Source organism: Manacus vitellinus, unplaced genomic scaffold (genome assembly GCF_001715985.3).
Source record: "Manacus vitellinus isolate BGI_N305 unplaced genomic scaffold, ASM171598v3 scaffold_1_pilon, whole genome shotgun sequence".
NCBI lineage: Eukaryota > Metazoa > Chordata > Aves > Passeriformes > Pipridae > Manacus > Manacus vitellinus.
The window spans coordinates 51,000,132-51,020,007 of NW_021939396.1; the positions used below are offsets into that span (position 1 = coordinate 51,000,132).

The following is a 19,876-nucleotide window of genomic DNA, read 5'->3' on the forward strand; positions in this document are numbered from 1 at the left end:
ACACACTGGCCAATGGATAACATTGATTGATGATCCTCTAAATGTGTATGGGCTTTCAGCATGAAAACAACACATTTCGTTTCACTGAGGCAAGTGTTTTCTCTTAATTCAAGCAAACCCATTTTTTTAAATTTAGTTTTTTCTAAGTTCGAATTTTAAACTAAACTTTTCACAAGCAATGCTGGGCAGTTTCCATTTAGCCATTTCTTCTATTTTTAAAAATGAGCATTGTGGGAGCCTAATTGTTTGATTAAATACAATAAATGCAGACAGACGTGCTTGAAACTACCCTGTAGCCTAACTGTAAACATCTGCCTTTGTCTGGGCTTTGCACTGCAGTTGTTAATGCAACAGCATTATTAGAATGTATTTGCATGTTAAGGAGATTGGTTAGAGTCCCTGACCAAGGGAAATTATGTCTTGAAATTGCCTTAAGAGCAGGGCTTTGTTTTCTTGCTGAAACAAGCCATTCAGCTGCTGTTGTGGGAGGCTCAAGCCCATTGGGGTGGATATTCAATCCATTATTCATGATTTTAGCAGAGCTGCATTATGGTGGGAAGGGGAAGTAATTCTTTACCATCCAAAGAAAAAGCAGGTGAACTAATAAGAATTGCCTTGACTAAAGCAAACAGAAGAACTAAAAAAGGTAATGTTTCATGGAGCAAACATACTATGAAACCACTGGGGAAAATGGTAAATAATTCTGGTGAATTTTACCAATGGAATACCCAATTCTGGTGAATTTTACCAATGGAATATCCATAAACAAAAAGCAGCTTCCTTAAGTAGTCTGCTCCTATTTATTCAGAAACAAAAAGACATTCTGAAGAAGAAAAATTTCACTCTTTCAAATGACCAAATATGGTTTGTTACAGTATTTGATCCCTGATGCTCTAAACTGGAGCTGTATCTCCTATCTCCATTCCTTCAAAAGATATCAATTCTGCCTTCACGTTAGTAAGTGTGTAGCACCAAAGGCAAAAGCACTCATCTTTGCATTTTGGATTTGTATTATTTTCATACCTGGCTTTTAAAGACTTACACATTTATTTTTCTGTAGAAAAATGCCACAAAATCTTTGACACTCCCAGGTTATGGCAAAAAACCCACCAAAGTGAATTTACTTAAATGGAATGACATGTCACCAGAAGAGAGTGAAATTAAAAGCAGATAAGCTAGAGAAGGTGAGAGCACATCTTAAAAAACAAGTTTTCCATAAGGTCTAGCAATAAAATAGGAATAGCTCACACTGAAGAATAGTTTTTTCTAGACCATTTTTTACCTATTTATCAATTTTCCTTTCTTATTATGCCAATAAGAAATGTAAAACATCTCCATTACTCTAAGTTAATACCTGAGTTGTGTGCACCAACCCAACTCACTTTACCACCTGCTTTGAATCAAAATTTCTGTATGGATCCATTTTGGACATAGTTGGAGAATTTTGATCTATATTTTGAATGTTCTATTTTTTAACTGGTGCTTCTGTTCAATTTTCATAATTTCATGCTTTTCAGCTGGGTGGCTTTTGCATCAGCTTCTAGCCATGTGCAGAAAATTTGCACATCCATTTCTCTGGTTGAAGATTTTGTTTTCCCAGAAAGGAAACAGTGAATGTTTTACATATTGTGACTTTTCTTTCTTCTGGGAAAAAAACCCCAACAATCCAACAACAACCAGTGAGGACTACATAGAAAGAAAGTAGTGTGTCTTATATCCACTATTCCTCCAGCGCAAAATTGTGGGAAGAAGGAAGACAAACTGGTGCTGTTCCCACCAAGATTAGGAGCAGCAAGAATAACTTACTTTGATGTATTGTATTCTTTCTTGCTATGTAAGATTCTGTAAAGGTTGACAGTATAATGGCTTAGAAGACCCTTTATGATGTAAATCTGGATATTTGAGTCCTAACTGAACTCAGTGAGACTTTGTATACTATCCATACAATGAGATGGATTTTTAAAGACTTGGAGCAAAGTGTGCTGTGTTTTCCCAATCTCAGAGACTTTCCATATAAGCAACAGACAAATAACCGCACAGCTGCCTATTGTACACTAGCAAATAGAATAAGTGTCATCTATTTTCAAGGGGCGAGGAGAAGAGTACATCTTCAGAAGCAGCCTCTGAGAATTCAGTTAGATGTGTATTGCATGTAAAACATATTCCAAAGGGCTCTGAAAGTTTTTTTCTGACCTGATTGGTTGGTGCGTGCAATCATCAGAAAAAGTATCAGTTTCTAAACTGTGTGGTCAAATGTAAGGTCCAAATATCAAAGCATTATAACATAGCATTAGAGGAGTGACATAAAATATTAATCTTTTTACTTCCTTGGAATTGCACAGAAATGCTGGAGACTATCATTTTACCCTTCCTCCTCTGGCCTATTTTGTTTGATCACTCCTGAAAAAAAAAAACCAAAACAACAAAAGAGAAATATTAAAAAGAAAGATTCCATGAAATTTGATGTTCACAGTTGTTGCATATAAATTGATTAAGTTTGCAGGCAAATTGAGATTGTAATTAGCTATGGTAAAATAGAGAAAACAGTCAAGTAAAACCCAGTCATACCTGGTGGATGGGAATCATGTGAAAACAAGTCATGGCAGAAACATGGGATTGTGTGAGCTGGTAAGTAATCTGAAAAGCTGTCAGCATACTGAGAGGGGCAGAAAGGGGTCAGTGCAGTGAGAGAGCAATTTTGAAGTTCCCCAGGTGTGGATGATTTTTCTCTGCATATCCTCGTGAGGTAAAGACTTCGACATGTATTAGCTTGTTCTGGAGCGATAACAGCTGAGATAAAAGTACTGAGCAGAAGGGTTTGGCAGTGCCTGTCCAAGAGGCCAGGAGTGGAAGTGTATCTGGTAGTGCCATAACTGAGATACATGGGAAAATATTAGTTGGTGTTGAGCTCTGGATGAAGTGCAACTGTCTCTGTGGTCCTGTGGTAGAGTAGCTTGTAGTTCACATTATACTGTGTTTGTATGTCTCGTTGTAGTGAGTTTGTGTCTGTGGTGTCAGTACTTCGTGTGGTGGCTGTGGCATTCGGGGTGTTTTCCGTTCATCGTGTAGTGCATTCCTGAATTAGAACAAAGGAAACAAAGAATGGAAGTTAACAGGTTATCAACTTTTGTGTCCATTTTGTAGCAGTGTTACTTTCCAAAATAAAACAAAACCACAGTTGTGCTACCCTACAGATTGTATGATAGGGGACTGATTTCCACGTGCAAACATACAAACATCCATCAGTGCAGCATCAGGTACATTTTTTTTTGTACTGCGTACACAAATATCGCATGATACATTTCTATATATTCTTCATTCACAATCCAGATGTTTAGCAGCAATGTATTAGGCACTTAAGCGACCTTATCTCTCATATGAGCAGTGCAAATCCCAATGCTTCTGGTAGAAATGACATTATATATAATTATAGACTATGAAGAGTCCTCAGGTTGCCCTAGAAGGAACGAAGTGTGCAGCTCTGCATTCATAGTGACTTTTCAACATGTTTGCTGTAGCACGTACAAAAATGTATGCCTCCTTAAAGAGGCAAAGCAGCTGTGAAATGATTTGCACTTAGTGTGCATGTAATAGTCGATCTCTCTTTATGGTAAATTTAATCTTGTAATTCCAACAGTTGTCACATAATCCTAGCTCCCAAGTTTCCTGAATCTTGGCTTTGCATGGGCTATGTTTATTAAAAAATTGCATAAATTAATAATTTTCTTGCCCTAATTTTACCGACATAAAGTGTTGGCAGTATATACATAACTATGTGACTCAAATTTATACTAATTTGAAGCAGAACAAATTACGTTTTAGCAAATCATTCTTCACTGGAAAACACAAGTGTGAAGCGAATAGTGAAAAATTTAAATCTAACCTTCTGGGTAACTTTTGCTGCTCTGATTCAGCTTCCAGCTTCAGGAATCCCAAGACCAACAACATTTCTAATTATCTAAATCTGTAATTGTATGACTGTAAGGAGAAGCATATTAAGATCAGTGATTATTGCAAACAGAAAAACGTTTCCATATTGTATCTGTTTTCACCAGATCCTCTTTTCATGATTTTGGCTGATTTTGAATTCATGAAAAGAAGGAATAGACTTTTTTTTCAAATTACACCTGAACTAACTGGTACATCGGTTCTTATTTGCCATATTCCTAAAGAAGCCTGATCAGAATAAAAAAAAAGCAGAAATTTTTAATTAAAGTAATTTTTCCTTTGTTGGATGAGAGAATTAAACTGATGATTTACAAATGATTGTGCAAAACTTTCAAATCCCATCACAATTATTTTTTTTCAAATTAATTGTGAGACCAAATTTTGACCTGATGCAATACAAAATGTCTGCAGACACATTATGGTGTAAGATGAAATTCATAAGGCTGATAATGTTCTCTTTGTCACTTTTTGTGTGTACCTTTCAGAGGGCTGAAAGTGTCTTTTCTTCAGGTACAAAACAGACGTGCACAAGTCAATAAGTAACTCAAGTAAAGAAGGAACTGATAGTGCCCAAAAAGCGTATGTAGGTCCACTTTTGGTTTTCAGCAAAGTACGACCCTGAAGGTGGTTAATGAGATCCTTCCATTTGCCCTATTTTCTTCTTCCCTAGAGGAGAAGAGAGGAGTGTGTGTTCCAGTGATAAATATATTTTGAATAACCAAAAGAGTCCCAACAAGAGCTACTGTGGCCTGAACAGCAGCAGCTGCTGGCTTTGCTCTTGGAAAGTGGAAGGAGTGCCTGGGGAGAAGATGGGTGCCAGGGCTGATGCCAGAGGGGAAATGGCAACACAACCGAGAGCAGTCTCACGACCTTATTATGTCCTTGCAGCTGCAGAGGTTGAAGCGCGTTGGACATCGTCCAGCTGAATTTGGGATTACACTTTGACGCCTGAAACAATCCCTTCTTTAAATATGCCTTTACTCTAGGAATTAGGTATTTGGTGCTGTAGTGTTTTCTGTGGTCACACTGATGAAGAAGATGGCATCTAGCTAAGCACCACTTTCATATAGATAAATCAGTTTTAGCTCCAATGTCAGAGACACAAAGTGAAGGGCATAGAAAATTCTGATCAGAAATAAAAGTGCCATGGGGTTAACTAACCTAGTATAAATAATGACATTTGACTCTGCCTTCTTGGGTCTTTATTTTTGAGTTAAGTAACTTTCAGGAGTAGAGCGGATGGGATGTCAAACTTAATGAGAACATAACATAGAAAGTATTAAGATTAAAACAGTATTGGACCTGAAAGTGGGGATACTTGACCAGACCTCAGGCTCACATAGCTTATCACAGTGAGATTTTCATATTAATTATTTTGAGCAGAAATCACAGAATGAAGTCAACTTGTGCAGAGAGCTGTCTTGTATCTGAAGAAAGGGACCTTCTATGCTTAGTTGGTTTAATAAATGCTATCCCACAAACTGCCCAATCAGAAGTGTTGCAAATGAATAATTCGATTCAATTATATGCATTAGATTAATCTTTTGCAGAGGTGTTAAAATTTTACACCTTTTAATTATCATAAAGAAATGCACCACCAAATATAGGTAATCCTGTAAATAGTTCATCTGGCAAACATCATTGATAGTGCACTCTCTCAGCTATTCAAGTGTAAACCCAGAGCAGAGGCCTGAAGGGAATATCCAATATGTAACACCAGCATCCCAGCTTAGCTTTCAGAAGAAGCCACACAGGAAATTCCCACGCATATTTAGGGCATTGCTATTTATTTGCACACTGTGCTTTGGTTTTAACTATTGATAACCGTGAGTTGTGCAGATGTCTGTCCTGCAGTTCTTTTCTTTTTTCCTTTTTCTTAAACCACGGAGACACATTTTCTGCTAAACCTATTCCTTTGTCCTGCTGATCAGCTCAGGGATTCCCCTGTTTTACCTGTACAGAATGTATCGATACAGGAGCTTCAGGCTCAGCTTGAGCAGGAGACAAGACTTCACCGAGAGGAGCAAGAAAAGTTTACTGAAAGGATCATCCAGGTAAATACAAAACCCACCTGCTGGGAGAGACGCATGACCATGGCGTGTGACGTGGACCTTGTTTGTCAGGACTTGGGAATGCGTGTCCTGATGGCTGTGCCTGTTTGACCTCATCCCAGTAAATGAAGAATCTGGAATTTGAGGAAATGCAAACTCAAGCCTATTTTGCCACTGTGAATCTGGCTTCTCTGCTTTCTTCCCTCTGTGGAGGAAGTCGTGGTAGAGACATGAAATACCGCATGAAGAATTATATCAGCCCCTTCAGCTTGCTGTGAGCTGGGGAGAAGGGTGCTTTTGATTTCTAGGTGTGCAGTTTGGCACTATGCCCTATTCTGACTCCTCCTAGCCCAAAGAAAATCTAACACTTCTCCAAAGTCAGGGGAGTCATTACACACACGTAACTGAGATACAGATCAGGACTTTCTTGTATTTCTTGTACTCCATTCTTCCAGCCTTCTTGTTAATATCTGGTGAATAAATCATATTTTTTACATGGGCTCCCCCTGCTCTTTTGAAGGCTGGAACAGATTAGTCAATCATTTTGTGGTCTCTAGCTCTTAGAGTGAAAAAAATCTGTTGCTAACTTTTGCAGGCTGTTTGGCTCTTAACTGAAGTTTTCTTTTTAAATTTACTTCATAGACTAAACTCAGCAAATTGTTGCATAGTGTAAAACATTCTTCCTTGTGCCAACTAATCTCTTTTGGCCCAAGTGGTATCTCTCTTGTTTTTCATAACTAGCTTTAATTTCCAGTTGATGTCCACTGGAGCAACCAGTTTGAAGGCAACCAGTTAATTGATTTCCTTCCTAGTTACCTTGGCCATGAAAGCTTTTTGGAAGCTATGCCTGCCTCCTAAAGTTCTTTTCTTTTTTTTTTTGCAATTGCTATCCTTTGTAAAAGCATAATACTCTATGAATTTGCCTCCACTAGAGTCTTTGCAAGAATTTGTGACCACAGGGACTTAGATCCTAGCAGCTTGTAAAAAACAATGAAAAATGCAGCAAAATCAAAGCTAGCTGTTTATGTTGACAGCCAGTAGAAACAGAAGAATAAAAATGTCCTCTGGATTCTTCATTTTTTTTTCCAGACTATGCCCATCCGGTTGATAGTGTTTGTTTTTTATCACCTACCAGGATTTCTGGTGGAAATGAATCAGATCTTTGCTGTGTTTAACCATAACTTCATTTGGAGGAAGAACATGCATCAGCATCAAATCTATTTGTTTCTTCCTGTAAAAATTAAATTTAAAATTAGCTCCTTTTTTACTATTTCATTTTTAGGAATGTTTAATGACATCAAATTAATGTGTGCTAGCAGTGTACAGTCTCCAAGTGTTATTAGGAGTTGCATGTATGTTTTTCGGGCCATTATAGCTAATCTTGTTCCAGGCTACTTTTAAGCTTCATTTAAAACACGGTTAAGTCAGCAACTACTGTAAATAATTTTAATTTAATCAGGAACTTTTTAAGACATAGTAGCGTAGATGCTAAAAATTTGCATTATGCCAGAGCACATCATTTAGATGGCAGGCAAGTCCACAGTAAACTATCTAGTATGGACTAATAGCCTGTGTCAGAAGCATCTGAATATTGCTATGAAAATCAAACATGTATTTCCTAGCAGTATTTATTGCTAGGGAGTCCTTGTTCCTGAAGTATTCTTTGTTCCTATGTGAACGTTGTTTGTTGCAAGGGTGTGTTCCAGTGGTTTGAATTGTTGTGGTCATTAGTGTACTGTGGCTTTCATAGATTTCATCTATGGAGCTGGTCAGGAAAGGGAGAGTCTGTTGTTGTACAGAATGGAAAATAGTGGAAACTGGCATCTGTATGCAGCGACTCTGTACTCATTTTCCATCTGCCTTTTCTTCATTAATGTGAACCACAGCTTGATTGAAGTGGAAACACTATCTTATCCATGCAGAACATGAGATGTTGTACAACTAACTTGTACAAGTGTTGTTGGGTTCAGGTCATGCCATGGTTTGATTTTGAAATATTAACAGAGAAGTCACGTTTAAAGAATAATGTTTCAGGTGGCCTTGCATTGGAAGAGGTGTCCTCTAAATAAATATGTGTCCTCTAAAGAGCTTTTCTTGGTGTTTCTAGTACTGAAGCTGAGACATGTTGAACGCTGAGCTGCAACCTATTCCTGTCTCTTCAGTTCTGTGTGTGTCCAAGATACAGTAATATCAGAATGAGAAACTGTTTACTATAGTATCATTCAGATGCCTTCAAGCATGAATTGTGAGAAGTGAGGAGCCAATAGTTGTATGAGAGATACTGGATATGATTCCTTCAGAAGTTTTGCTCTTCTAGAAGGAGAGGGACATGTAGCCACAGAGGAGAGGACCAGTCTGTGGCTGAGAGGGAAGAGGCAAACTAATATTTCAGGTTGTCTGAAGGGCAGCTGTGGTCCCACCTCCAATGAATGTCTGCAAATGCATTTAGTAGGTGTGGTATGTGCAGCAATGTGAGGTGGTGGCTATGCTGGGAACCTACTACAGAGATACAGTCAAGAGAGGGAGGAAAATACAAGTGGTATAAACTTTTTAACCAGCATCAGAGCTATTGTGCGTCTTTAAAGTAAATATCCAATTCCACAGCAGGTTATTTGCATACGGTTGTCTAAGCAAAGTTTTATCATCTGTTATCCTCTAATTTCCTCAGCAGTCCTAACTGCTGAGGAACTTATTGAGCCAAACTCAATAGCTACTCACTACTGATAAAAATTAGAGATTTCAGTCTCACCCAATGAAGTACAAGTCCTGGAGACTGCCCTGGGACACCACCCCATTGACGTGGTGTCTGTCATTCCATTAAAGCTGGAGGAGGAGCACATGCAGACCCTGCGGAGGAAAGACTTGGAAGTGCAGAGCTTGACTTTGCAGAACAAACTGGAAGAGAAGACCTGGAGTCAGGAGAAAAGTCTACTGCAGCAAGAACTCAGGCATTTCAAGCAGGACACCTTTCTCTTGTATGTCAAACTGAAGTGGCTGCTGAAACACTGGCGGCGAGGCAAGCGGATGGAGGAGGAAGGGGAGGACACATTAGAGGTAACTGTCCCACCTGAATAACCCAAATGAGTTACAACCGGTGGAGTACTGGGATGACCCTTCTTTAAGTGTAGACTTTAAATACGAGGTGGCATCAGCAACTTTATAATTGCACATAGATTGAAAGGGGATTCAAGTTAAACACAAAGCTTTTCTTAAGCTGGCTTGTGCTAAAGTGTGTCCTGCATGAGATGTTACAGATCACCCATCTTTAAATTGAAACCCTTAACTAGTACAAACATGTGGCCCTGAAACTCTCTCGTAGTAAATGAAAATTCAATTGGATCTCAAAGATATGACTCCTGAATAATTTTTTGAAAGAAAAAAACATGTTAGCAAGCTGAGGGAGTCAAATCTGTTTAGATGGGTTGAGTGCTGTTGTTTCTCTCATCATGTGCACAGTGTGTTCCTTACAAAGCATTCAGCAAAACAGATGGAGGGAAGCTCTGTTTTCATGTTGGCAGCAGAATTATGCAGCTTCTTGTGGGAACTTAGAATGAATCATTCTTATTTGTTCCTCTTCTTCATACACGTCTATCACTGTCAGCAGCAGTACACCAGTCACCATCATGATAATTTTCCAAGTAGAGACTAAATCAAGATCAGGAATTTCAGAAGTACTTAACAACCTGGAATCCCCAGGCTGACATACCTTAGCAGGGGTGTGATTGCCCACCAACCTGCACTGTGAAGAAAGGTGCTGCTCAAATGTGTTGAGTTGCACACCCAGAATTACCATTTGATCTGGAAATCTCACCCAAAGAAAAAAAAGTATGTTAGAAGTGTTTGCCCATTCTGACATTTTATACAAATTCTTGAGAACAATAGATCTGTTTTGCAGGTTCATACAATTCTGAAACCATTTGCTAAGCAATTAAGTAGTTTTACTCAGTATCTCTGATCCTTTTGTATCTACTGGTTTTCAGTGTTTGCTGCATTTGGCTGTACAAGTAACATTTCAGGTCTGGTAGGAGTATGCTTAAGTTGAATACTCAATATTTTGTATTCTTAGGTAAGGGTAGATGAACATCTTTGCATTTGTCTGCTGTTAATATGAGTCAGAAACAAGAGATGAGTAGCTATTTAGAAATAATTTGCTTCTACTTTACTTCTGCAGTACTAATTTGTTTCTGTGTAAACTAGCTCATCTTCTAATACAAAAAGAGCTTTCCTTTTTTGGCTGTTTGGATTTTTTGACTGGTAAATTTATAATCAGTCCAACTCTAGTCATTATTGGAGTTGTGTTTTGCTAACACACTACTACAGAAAATAAAGTGATAGATTTGGATACCCCCCAATCTCCATATCTTCATCAGAAAATACACCAACGTCTTGTATAGTTTTTCATTAATGTGTGATGGATTATATCCATCATGCTGCATAAGACCCATCTTCTCAGCTGCATAGATCTCCTATTTAGCAGGCCTGCATAGCGTTGTGTTCACATATGCAACATGTCATATATCACCCAAAGATCATTTCTTTGATCATATCACCCAAAGATTAATTCTGTAGCTTATAGAGTTGAAGTCAATGTATCCCACCATGGAGATGCACGGGAAGAGAGTCCCTTCCTTTAGTCCTTCAGTAGATTTATGTCCCCAAAGGTAAATGGTGAAAGAATGTTCACGTGTCCCCTCTCTTGCATTTTAGATTGAGCACCCTGAGGCCTTTCCAGACTTTGGCATTCAGTCTGAGCAGAAGGTGAATGATGCAGAGCGAGAGGAGGAGGAAGAAGATGTTGTGTTTCCACTGACAGATTTCTCCCAGCGTCCCACCATGGAGAGCACTGATCGTGGACCACAGCTGCAGACTGCAGAATTACTGCAGCAGCAGAAACAGGTAATACACCATTTATATATCTTGCCCTGGGAATGGATATTGTAGATTTTCCAAGGGAGATCATTTTTCTGTGCTCCTGTGTTAAACCACCTAAAATCATACTTGTAAAAATACTTCTAGCTACACAGCAATTACAGTGGATTTCATCCATTATATTGATATTTAAATTTAATCAAAAGCCACGTGGTTACTGTTCTGTTGGCAGATGCTATCAGTGAAAAATCCTATTTCCTCTTGTGGCTGTTTGCCCAGAAACATCTATCAGTATGTGATGGTTTGCAGAATTTACATGCTCATCTTGTCTGAACATATCTATTGTATTCTACTGTCAAGCTTTTAGCAAGATGTGATTTTATTTCCTTTAAATAATTTAAGAAACTAGCACATGCATTTAATGTTTCCCTTAGAGATGATGGGAAAACAGTGTAAAAGTTGCTTCCTCTCACTGGGCTTGGGTTTAAAAGCTTGAAAGAAAATCACGCTAACTTTTCCCTGGCATCTTCTGTGCCCTGACTGTGTGTCAGAGCACTGCCATATATCCTAGCTTTTTCCTTTGTGCATTTAATATACTAGCAGTCCTACCAATAGTAATAGCAAATATTCAGAGAAAGACCTCTTATATTTTTGAAATGGAAACTGTTCATATGAAATCATTCTGTTACATGGAATTATTTGCAACAATAAATAGAATGGAGTGAGAATTCTATGTAAAACACAAATTCAATGAAAAAAAGTCTTGAATCTTTATGCCTTGTGTCCCATCTCTATTTGGGCCATCGGCTTGGGAGCCTGATCCACAATGACAGGTCTCAACCAAACATGTACTCTCCATGACCCCAGTACTTTGCTGGAGTTGCTGCAGGACCTGGGGATTGTGTGTGTCTTTGCATTTCAGTGCTTAACCTTGAATTCCGCACACTCTCATGATTATGTACAATCTGTTTGTTTATTTTCTGTATGTTGTAGCAGGCAACAGTCTCTATCCTATAATAAGGTTAGGCTGGGAGATGCACAGGTTGTTTTGCAACCCACCTCTATAGTTTAAGATGTAGCTTCAGTTAGAATTTTTGTTTGAATAAAAACGGTAGAGACCTGTGGTCTTTATGCTGCTTCATATTCTATTTTAAATATATATACATTTTTGCTTTCCTTTTTCATTGCACTAGCTGACAACTCCATTCTCTAGCTATTATTTTCTGTGAAGTGTACTACCAAGTTAGTATTCATTTGATCAGTTTGGCGTTTGGAAAGGTTCTATCTTACTGGTCACACAGACCCCATCACTGTCTTCCTCTCAGGAAGCTCTTCTTTTGTAAAGGCTGTAGAAGGCCATGGAAGAGATGCTCTTGAAACATATCATTTATTTGCATTCCATCTGTAGACTGATTTAATCTAGAATTACTAAAATAAGTATAAACCAAAATGCTATCTCTTTACAAACTCTGTCGTGTACTTACTTTCCATATAGATCTCTTAAAATGACCAAGAATATTCAGATAAATTATGTCCTCTTTGAATTAATCAGTGCTTAGGCATTAATCTCAATTAAGGTAGCAGAAATGGGCAATAGATTGCTTATAATTCATTTTGATATACATTGTAGCAGTTCCAGCTAATCTTGCTTAAAGAAATGATCCATAGGAACAGACCACATCTTAGTACACCTCATCATAGTGAATAGTGCATGACATACAAATGAACCTGTGAAGGCAAAATACGTGTCTTGCTTTCCAACCAGGAAAAAGTGTTATTTCAACACTGCAAGAATGAGTGAGTTTGCTAAATATTTCTCATTTTAAGCACTATTTTTTGTTTTGCCTGCTCACGCAAGTACATCTTCTAACAAGCACTGCTGTGCTGAAAAACACCCAGAGTTTTGGGGATCTTCTGCAGGTTCCTTAAGCCCACAGCTGGGAAAAAAACACTTATACTGGGAATTTGGAGTGAGGGGTGCAGCTGAAAGTCTCCAAGGTTTGCACCTGCCCAGGAGAACCCAAAGTTACTGGTTCTGTCTTATAAGCTCCAAGATGAAATACATCAGCACTTGTTTCACACCAGGAATGAAATTCTGAGATAGTCTAGAAGTGGCTGGGATAACTAGGTCAGAAAAAAGAAAGGGCTTATGGTAACTTGAGGTTACCCACATTTATTTTTAACATTTACTTTTAATATTTAATGGTTTGTATTTTCAGCCAGCACTCTTGCTGCTGACTTTCTTACACTGACTGGAAAGTGGAATTGTTATGAGAAAAATTATAAGCCTAGAGGCCTTAATTTCAACAAGCAACCTTTAATTTTATATTATTATGATTTGAGATACTCAACTGGATGGAAAGTACACATCTGACTTGTCTGGGATTTTTATGTGGCCAGTGTGTGGAGGGATGAAGTCATGGCAAAGTGGAAAGGTGAGAAAAAAGATTAGCTGATGAGAGGCAGAGTAGATGGGGTCTCTGAGAAGGGTCAATTCATCTTTCTCTGCATGACATTGTTCCTTGGCTGGTAGCTGGAGCACATGGCAGAAAGGGTCAGGCAAGGAACTAGTAAGGTTAAGAGCCAAGCTGGAAGTCTGGTCATGGGCAGGAGATAAACAGGTAAGTTGGGTTGGTGGCACAGCAGAGAAGGGCTTGCTGTTAAGTCAGTACTCCTATGTGTACAGTAAGAGATCGGGGAGAACAGCCTGTGGAAAAAGGACGAGCTTTGGTTCAGTTGAATAGAAAGGATGAAATGCCTGTTACATGTTGTAAGATCAGGGGAGTAAGAATAAAAGAGTTTACACATCTGTTGTCCAGTGGAAAAAGCATTAAAAAACAATACAGTAGTGTTGTTGCTGGGAGGACTGTCAAGAAAATCCCCAGTTAGACCTCTTTGTGATCATACAATGTTTGTTTTCAAAGCTTAGCTAAGAGAAAAGCCCAAAGGAATAGTCATTAAGCCCTAAATATACTAAAATGAGTTGCACCAAGATCCAGCTTCCCTTTTGCCCAGATTTGTGACTGGACAGAGAAAATACACAGTTATCATTTGCTGTTTAGGCTCCTGACCTTGTGTTTTTAATTGACTGCTCTATTAAACTGCTTGTAATACCAGGCTGTGGCTAAATTCTTAAGTGAAATACTCAAATGAAATTCTCAGAGAAAAAACAATTGTGATTAAAAGCATAACCAAGCTGCAAGCAGTTACTCTGGTCCAAAACTTTTCTAGAGCTGGAGACTCCCATTTCTGTGATTAACTCAACTTAGTAAATACTCCAAAGTCCTGGAATTTAATTGCGATTTACTACACAAAGTTTTGGCTTGTTGTCAGCTGCAGAGCTGTGGATACAAGACTTTAAACTTTTGAGAAGCTTTTGTAATTCTCTTGTCTTAGGTCAGCTGTGAATCAGTCATATTTCTCCAAGCTTTAAATTTTGGAAACTGTTAAGGTACTAAAGAGCCATCTCCTTGCATGGGAGACTGTCCAGGGAATCACAGACATGCCAAATTTCTTCTGCTGTACAACATGCCTGAAAGGAAGGGAAAGATTATAACAATATTTGTTGTGTATTTACAGGACTTATTCTTATGCAGAAGCTGTTTGGCCATTTTACCAAGAGAAATCTAAAGCATGTCTAGATGTTAATCTTGTATTTCAGAGCATATTCTCTTAAAAGTACTTTGTCTATTCTCCAAAACCCCTCCAGTTTGGTAAAACAGAAAAAAATAATCTCACAGGCCTCTCCGACTTCAGACTGTAAATACAAAGTTGTGCAAAAGAGACTTCTCCACAGGAATAAAAAGTATGTAACCAAAATTGGATTTATATTGGCAAGGTACTTAAAATCCCAGCAAGCCTGGGAGCACCTGGTGTACTTGTCTCATAACAGTGACATTGATGTAATGCCTCCAGAAATAAGACATGCCCTCATCCCAGTAGGCTACAAACCTGCAATGAGGCTCGTTTGGTTCCTTTATGTACTAGCCCAGAACTCCTTTCTTTGCAAAGCAAATTTTATAGGACTCTAAAATTATCAAATGTGTGCAAAGGAATGAGAGATGTAGCTTGCTTTAGTGTCATTTGGGTTTATTTTTCTTCTGCCTCATTTCCCTCGCAGAGCCTTTAGACTGTTTTGCCAGAGAAAGGTTTATGCAGCACACCAGAAAACCAAGAACATGGCTCTTGAATGAAAGTACTTCACAGATATTTGGGGTCGAGGTTTTCAAAGAGGATGAGACCAGATTTTGATGTGTTCAATACCCAGCAGCTCCTGTTGTGACACTAAGGGCAAATCTTCAAACGAGTTCTTATTCTGATTATTACACAAGGGGCTTGAGATGTTTGGAGAATTTAGCTTTAATTAGGTATTAGAATGAAAATTCATGATGGAAACATAAAATCTCATTGCATATTGAATAGTAGGTGATCTTATATGCATGATGGATACTGCTGCTGTATAGTAGGAAGCTGCTAATTGGCATTAAATGTTAATGGAATTAATTCTGCTTCTGTGGGTGCGTTTCTTACAAAACCCTATGTTGTACGCCATCACATTTCATTAGCCCAAACAGATTATACCTCAGTCAATGAGCACCTGCAGTTATTTCCCTCCATCTAGCATATTTTTGCTGATGTATCAAATAGCTTGGAAAAAGTAGACCACATTTTTTTATTTTTTAAAGAAAAAAGGCACCGTGGTATGTATGATTAGTAATTACAAAAAGTGGGTGAGGTGGGCTCAGTGATGCCAAAAATCTGATGAACATATGAAATCATCTTAGTTGCCTACATAAAATTTTGTAATTATTGTCATTGGAAAAAGCACAAGAAAATTATTAGATCTTTGCATACATCTTATTACTTGACTTGTCTTCAAAGAAGTTCCCTGTGTAGTTACTTTGTGAAACACCAGATAAGAGGAATTGCAGGAAGCCCTTACTTGGGAAAACAAATAAAAAATAAAATCAATTAGACTATCATCCAAGAATCAAGACAGCTAATTTGAGTTAGGCCTTCCCAGGGAAGTTAACACATTTATGAGAATCAGGTGATTAAATGCTGAATTTATTGAGTTAGCTTTCCCACTTTTCTGCTCATGCTGTGTCTGCTAATCAAATATAATTTTCTTAAAAGTATTTTCTATTCAGAATAACTTGTCAAATACAATCTCTGGCTACTCCTCTGGTCTTTGAGAGGCTCTTTGGGAAGATTTGATTTAAATTTTGGATAAATAAATCATGTTATATGTTTCTGTTTCCTGATTCAATGACTGCAAAAAATGATGGGAAACCTTTTCTTTTACTCATCTAGAATGAAGATGCAGAAAACATTTTTTGATATTTAACATAAAAATGGCAGGTTTTGCAAGTCTTCAGAGAATGTGCAGAAAGTAAATGCCAAAACTAAGAAAAGAAATTAGAGATTTGAATAAGTATACATGATGTCACCTCTGGGCTAGACTTCTAATTTAACTCCATTCTTGGCTTCTGGCTAGCACAAGAGGACAGACAACATTTTCAGTATGACCATGAAACTCTCAACAAGATGTGGATAGGGGTTTGTTCTTTGATCCCATCTACAAGAGGAAAAGTGACCTGCCTGGCATTTGTGCCTTTGGTACCAAGAAGGGTGCTGCTGCAAAGCTAACCTGGGTGCAACTGCCTGGGGTGGAGCAGAAGTATGAAGTACAGACTAATGAAACACCTTAGCAGAGATACTCAAAACCTCACTTCATTTCCCAAAAGATTTTATCTTATAACGCAAAAGCACTGAAAATTAATGCCTTTTCTTTATATGTGGTTTACAAATATTTGGGATTTGATACTGAGCAATGACCGCATGTATGAGACATTTAGCTATCCAAAAACCCTCAAGAATGACACTCTAGCTTTCATTTACAGTGTTAAAAAAGAAATTATTACAGATGTCCTCAGTCTAGAAAGATGCTTAGTGCTTTTTTCAGGGTGACTTAAGTATCTTTGACTTTCATGAAGCATCAGGACTAGGACTAACAAGAACTAGAATCACAGAATCGCAGAACCATAGAATCATTTAGGTTGGAAAAGACCCTTAAGATCATGGAGTCCAACCCTAAACCCAACACTGCCCACCAAACCATGTCCCAAAGTGTCACACCCACACATCTTTTAAACACCTCCAGGGATGGTGACTCAACCACTTCCCTGAGCTGCTTGTAGACAGAGAAGGCGTTGCTATTCTTAGTTTTCTCATGCAAAATTAGCCCAGGCACTTTCTCTTCTATGCAGTGGACACACACTCATTTTTCCTCCTAAAAATGAAACTAGAGATTAAAACCATCCAATGTCAGCATTTTGTTTGCTTTGTTGTGGCAGGCAAGCGAAAATCGGAAGCTCCTGAATGCTCTGAAAGGTTTGCTGGATGACTTCCGCTCGGAGTTGCGGGATGAGGAGCGCGAGCGCCAGGGGCTCCAGCAGCAGTATGCCCTGCACAAGGCAGCCTGGGAGGTGGAAATGACCGAACTGAAGTGTCGCCTCGAACAGGTAACACCCCCTATGCCCCACACCTGTAAAGAATGCCTGAAGTGCCTAATGAATAAGGAAATCTGTGACAGACAGGAAAGAGACTATATTTTTGCATTTTACCCTGGTGCCTGAAAGCTCCCTGCTCCCAAAGCCTGCGCAAACCTTTGCCTCTTGAGTTGCCTCTTGGATTTCCAGTTGTCCCAGTACAAGTACCCATGTAGTAGGTACTGTGTAATGTCACTGAGGACAAAGGAACTGAATCTCTTGCTGTATTTTCTCAGAAGAGTTGGCTGGTAATGTATCAGCTGTGGTAATGAGACATGCAGAGAGGCCTGTATCTATTGAAGAGAAAAATGTCTTGATGTTGGCATGCTAACAATTAGCTTGTCACTGTGCCTTGGCACATAACAGCTGCGATATGTAACGCATAGGAAAGAACAGAGTGATTTAGTAATATTGAAGTGATAGATCAATATATTAATATTAAACTAGCTATTCAAAGCTCCTGGTTAGAGATGGATGGTACCCCACTGAAGAGAGAACTCTAGCTACTTGCCATTGGGATACTGTTAGAAGTGTTTCTATAAAACCTGGTACCAGGTGCTTCAATGTCACCTACAGCAGTTCACAGAAGATGTACTGTTTCTGAAGCAGCATGAAAGCAAATCAGCAAAAAACCCACAAGAATTAATTTCCAAAGCTGATGACATAAAAGCTCTTATTTTCCACATTGAAGAGTGGAGGGGCGGGAGAATTAGTACATTCAGATCTTGAGAAAAATTGTAGAGCTTCTCAGCAGAAGGAAAAATATAATAAAAATATTCACTGTTGGGAGGGTGGTACATTTAGAAGGATTTACTGAACGTTAGAGGCTCACTATGACGCACAGGATTGAGATGTGAGTGCTGCTTTTCCTGCTCAGGTACTGTGGGCTGCTTTCCTGGAATGAAGGAAGAAGCTTTCATTTTTAGCAGTCTCCTCTCAACAGATTGAGATGCTCAGTTCTGCTGCTTCTCACACACATTTCCAAACAACGCATCACTTGAGAAAGGAAACAAAATCAGTTCCCATTTTCACTCCTTTCAAAATATCTCGATGATAGATTTACCCTAAGCTTGAGATGGCAACAAAGAACAAAACTTAGGGAAAGTCTGACCATGAACTGCTGATTTAGAGCTAGTGTGCTTTGCCTTTGTATGGGCAATAAATTTCCAGGCTGCTGCTTTGGCTGGTGTTTGGCACCAGGACAGCTCAGGGAGAAGGAAGATTTGAACCCTTCTTTCTGGGGATTTTACCAGGCTCTTTGCTACCTCTACTGCTCCACTAGTAATAATATATAACATATGGTAACTACTGAGCTATGGGTGTTGCTTTTTACATTTTTCCAAGCAAATGAAAAGAATGAAACTGGTCAATATTTCAGACATGAAACTGTCTTCCTTAGCCAATTCCCCACAATTTCTATTTCACAGTAAAAGCAGGTCTCTAATGCAGTAGCAAAAAGATAGCACACCTTTAACCAAATAATAGTCAAGTCTGTCAGGTTTGTGCGTGTAGGAGGACTTCTCATGATGCCATTTTGTTGTGTTGATTGGTGGTGATGAACCCACCTCCTGCCACAGGTTTCGCGTAGAGCTGCCAACATCCTGACAAGCCTACAGAGGATCAAGGTGTGTCTAGTCTCCACTGTTGTCTTCACTGCTGCTGTTTTCCACCTCTTATATGAAGCAGTAGGTCAATTAATAAGAGTCTTTTCTTCAAGAGAGTCAACTCCTTGTTAATAATCACTGGCAATGGTTTTGCATTTTGATACCTCAACTGTCTCTGTATAGGAAAAAAAGGGAAAAAAAGGAAAGAAAACTCTTTTGATATAAAAGCACTGCATATCAGAGGTGACAGTGTACTGTTGCCTGCTGCTTTGGTGTTTTAGCACTGCAAAGATCATTAAAAATAAAATCTTGTATGTCAGAAATGCATGTACATCTTATTTGGCAGAAGGATCCATAGACATTGTTTTTAAGATAAGAAATAATCAGATTTCTCCCAAAATATGGAATTGTGATAATGCTGAGGCAATAAACAATCACAGTAATCCTCAGCCTCCAGCTGGACAAGTGAAAAATCCCCATATTCTGGGAATTGGAAGCTGAGAAAAGTTTGGAAGACTTGTCCAGCTTCAGGATGTCTAGGGGGAATATAAGCTGTGGTACACATGGAGAGGCATCTGGTCACCATTATCAGGTTTAAGAAAGTCACATCTAAACTTTCATGCTAAGGAACCATCAAATGACCTTTCCTCCATGATTTGAACTGTTTTGTCAAAACAGGCAGAAGTACTCTCTACTTGCCAGAAGCCTGGTTCTTCTTTCATAGACACCAAGAACTACCTCCTGAGTATAAAGACACCACCTCTGACTGGAAAGGGTTTTAGGTCCCAAATCACTGAACACCAGGAAATTACTCTGAAGGTGTATCACTGTAAACTTGCCTTGGTTTTGAAGT

The 19,876-nt window shown here is 38.7% G+C and overlaps 1 protein-coding gene across 2 annotated transcripts in view; it reads left to right on the forward strand.

Annotated features, from left to right (window-relative positions):
• LOC103759190 (microtubule cross-linking factor 1) overlaps positions 1–19,876 on the forward strand; it is a 50,247-nt gene that overhangs the window by 10,460 nt on the left and 19,911 nt on the right. For both annotated transcript variants that reach the window (XM_029959446.1, XM_029959447.1), the window contains exons 4-7: positions 5,910–6,002; positions 8,823–9,053; positions 10,707–10,895; positions 17,225–17,392. In XM_029959446.1, the coding sequence (XP_029815306.1) occupies positions 5,910–6,002; positions 8,823–9,053; positions 10,707–10,895; positions 17,225–17,392 (681 nt within the window). The remainder of the gene's footprint in view (positions 1–5,909; positions 6,003–8,822; positions 9,054–10,706; positions 10,896–17,224; positions 17,393–19,876) is intronic.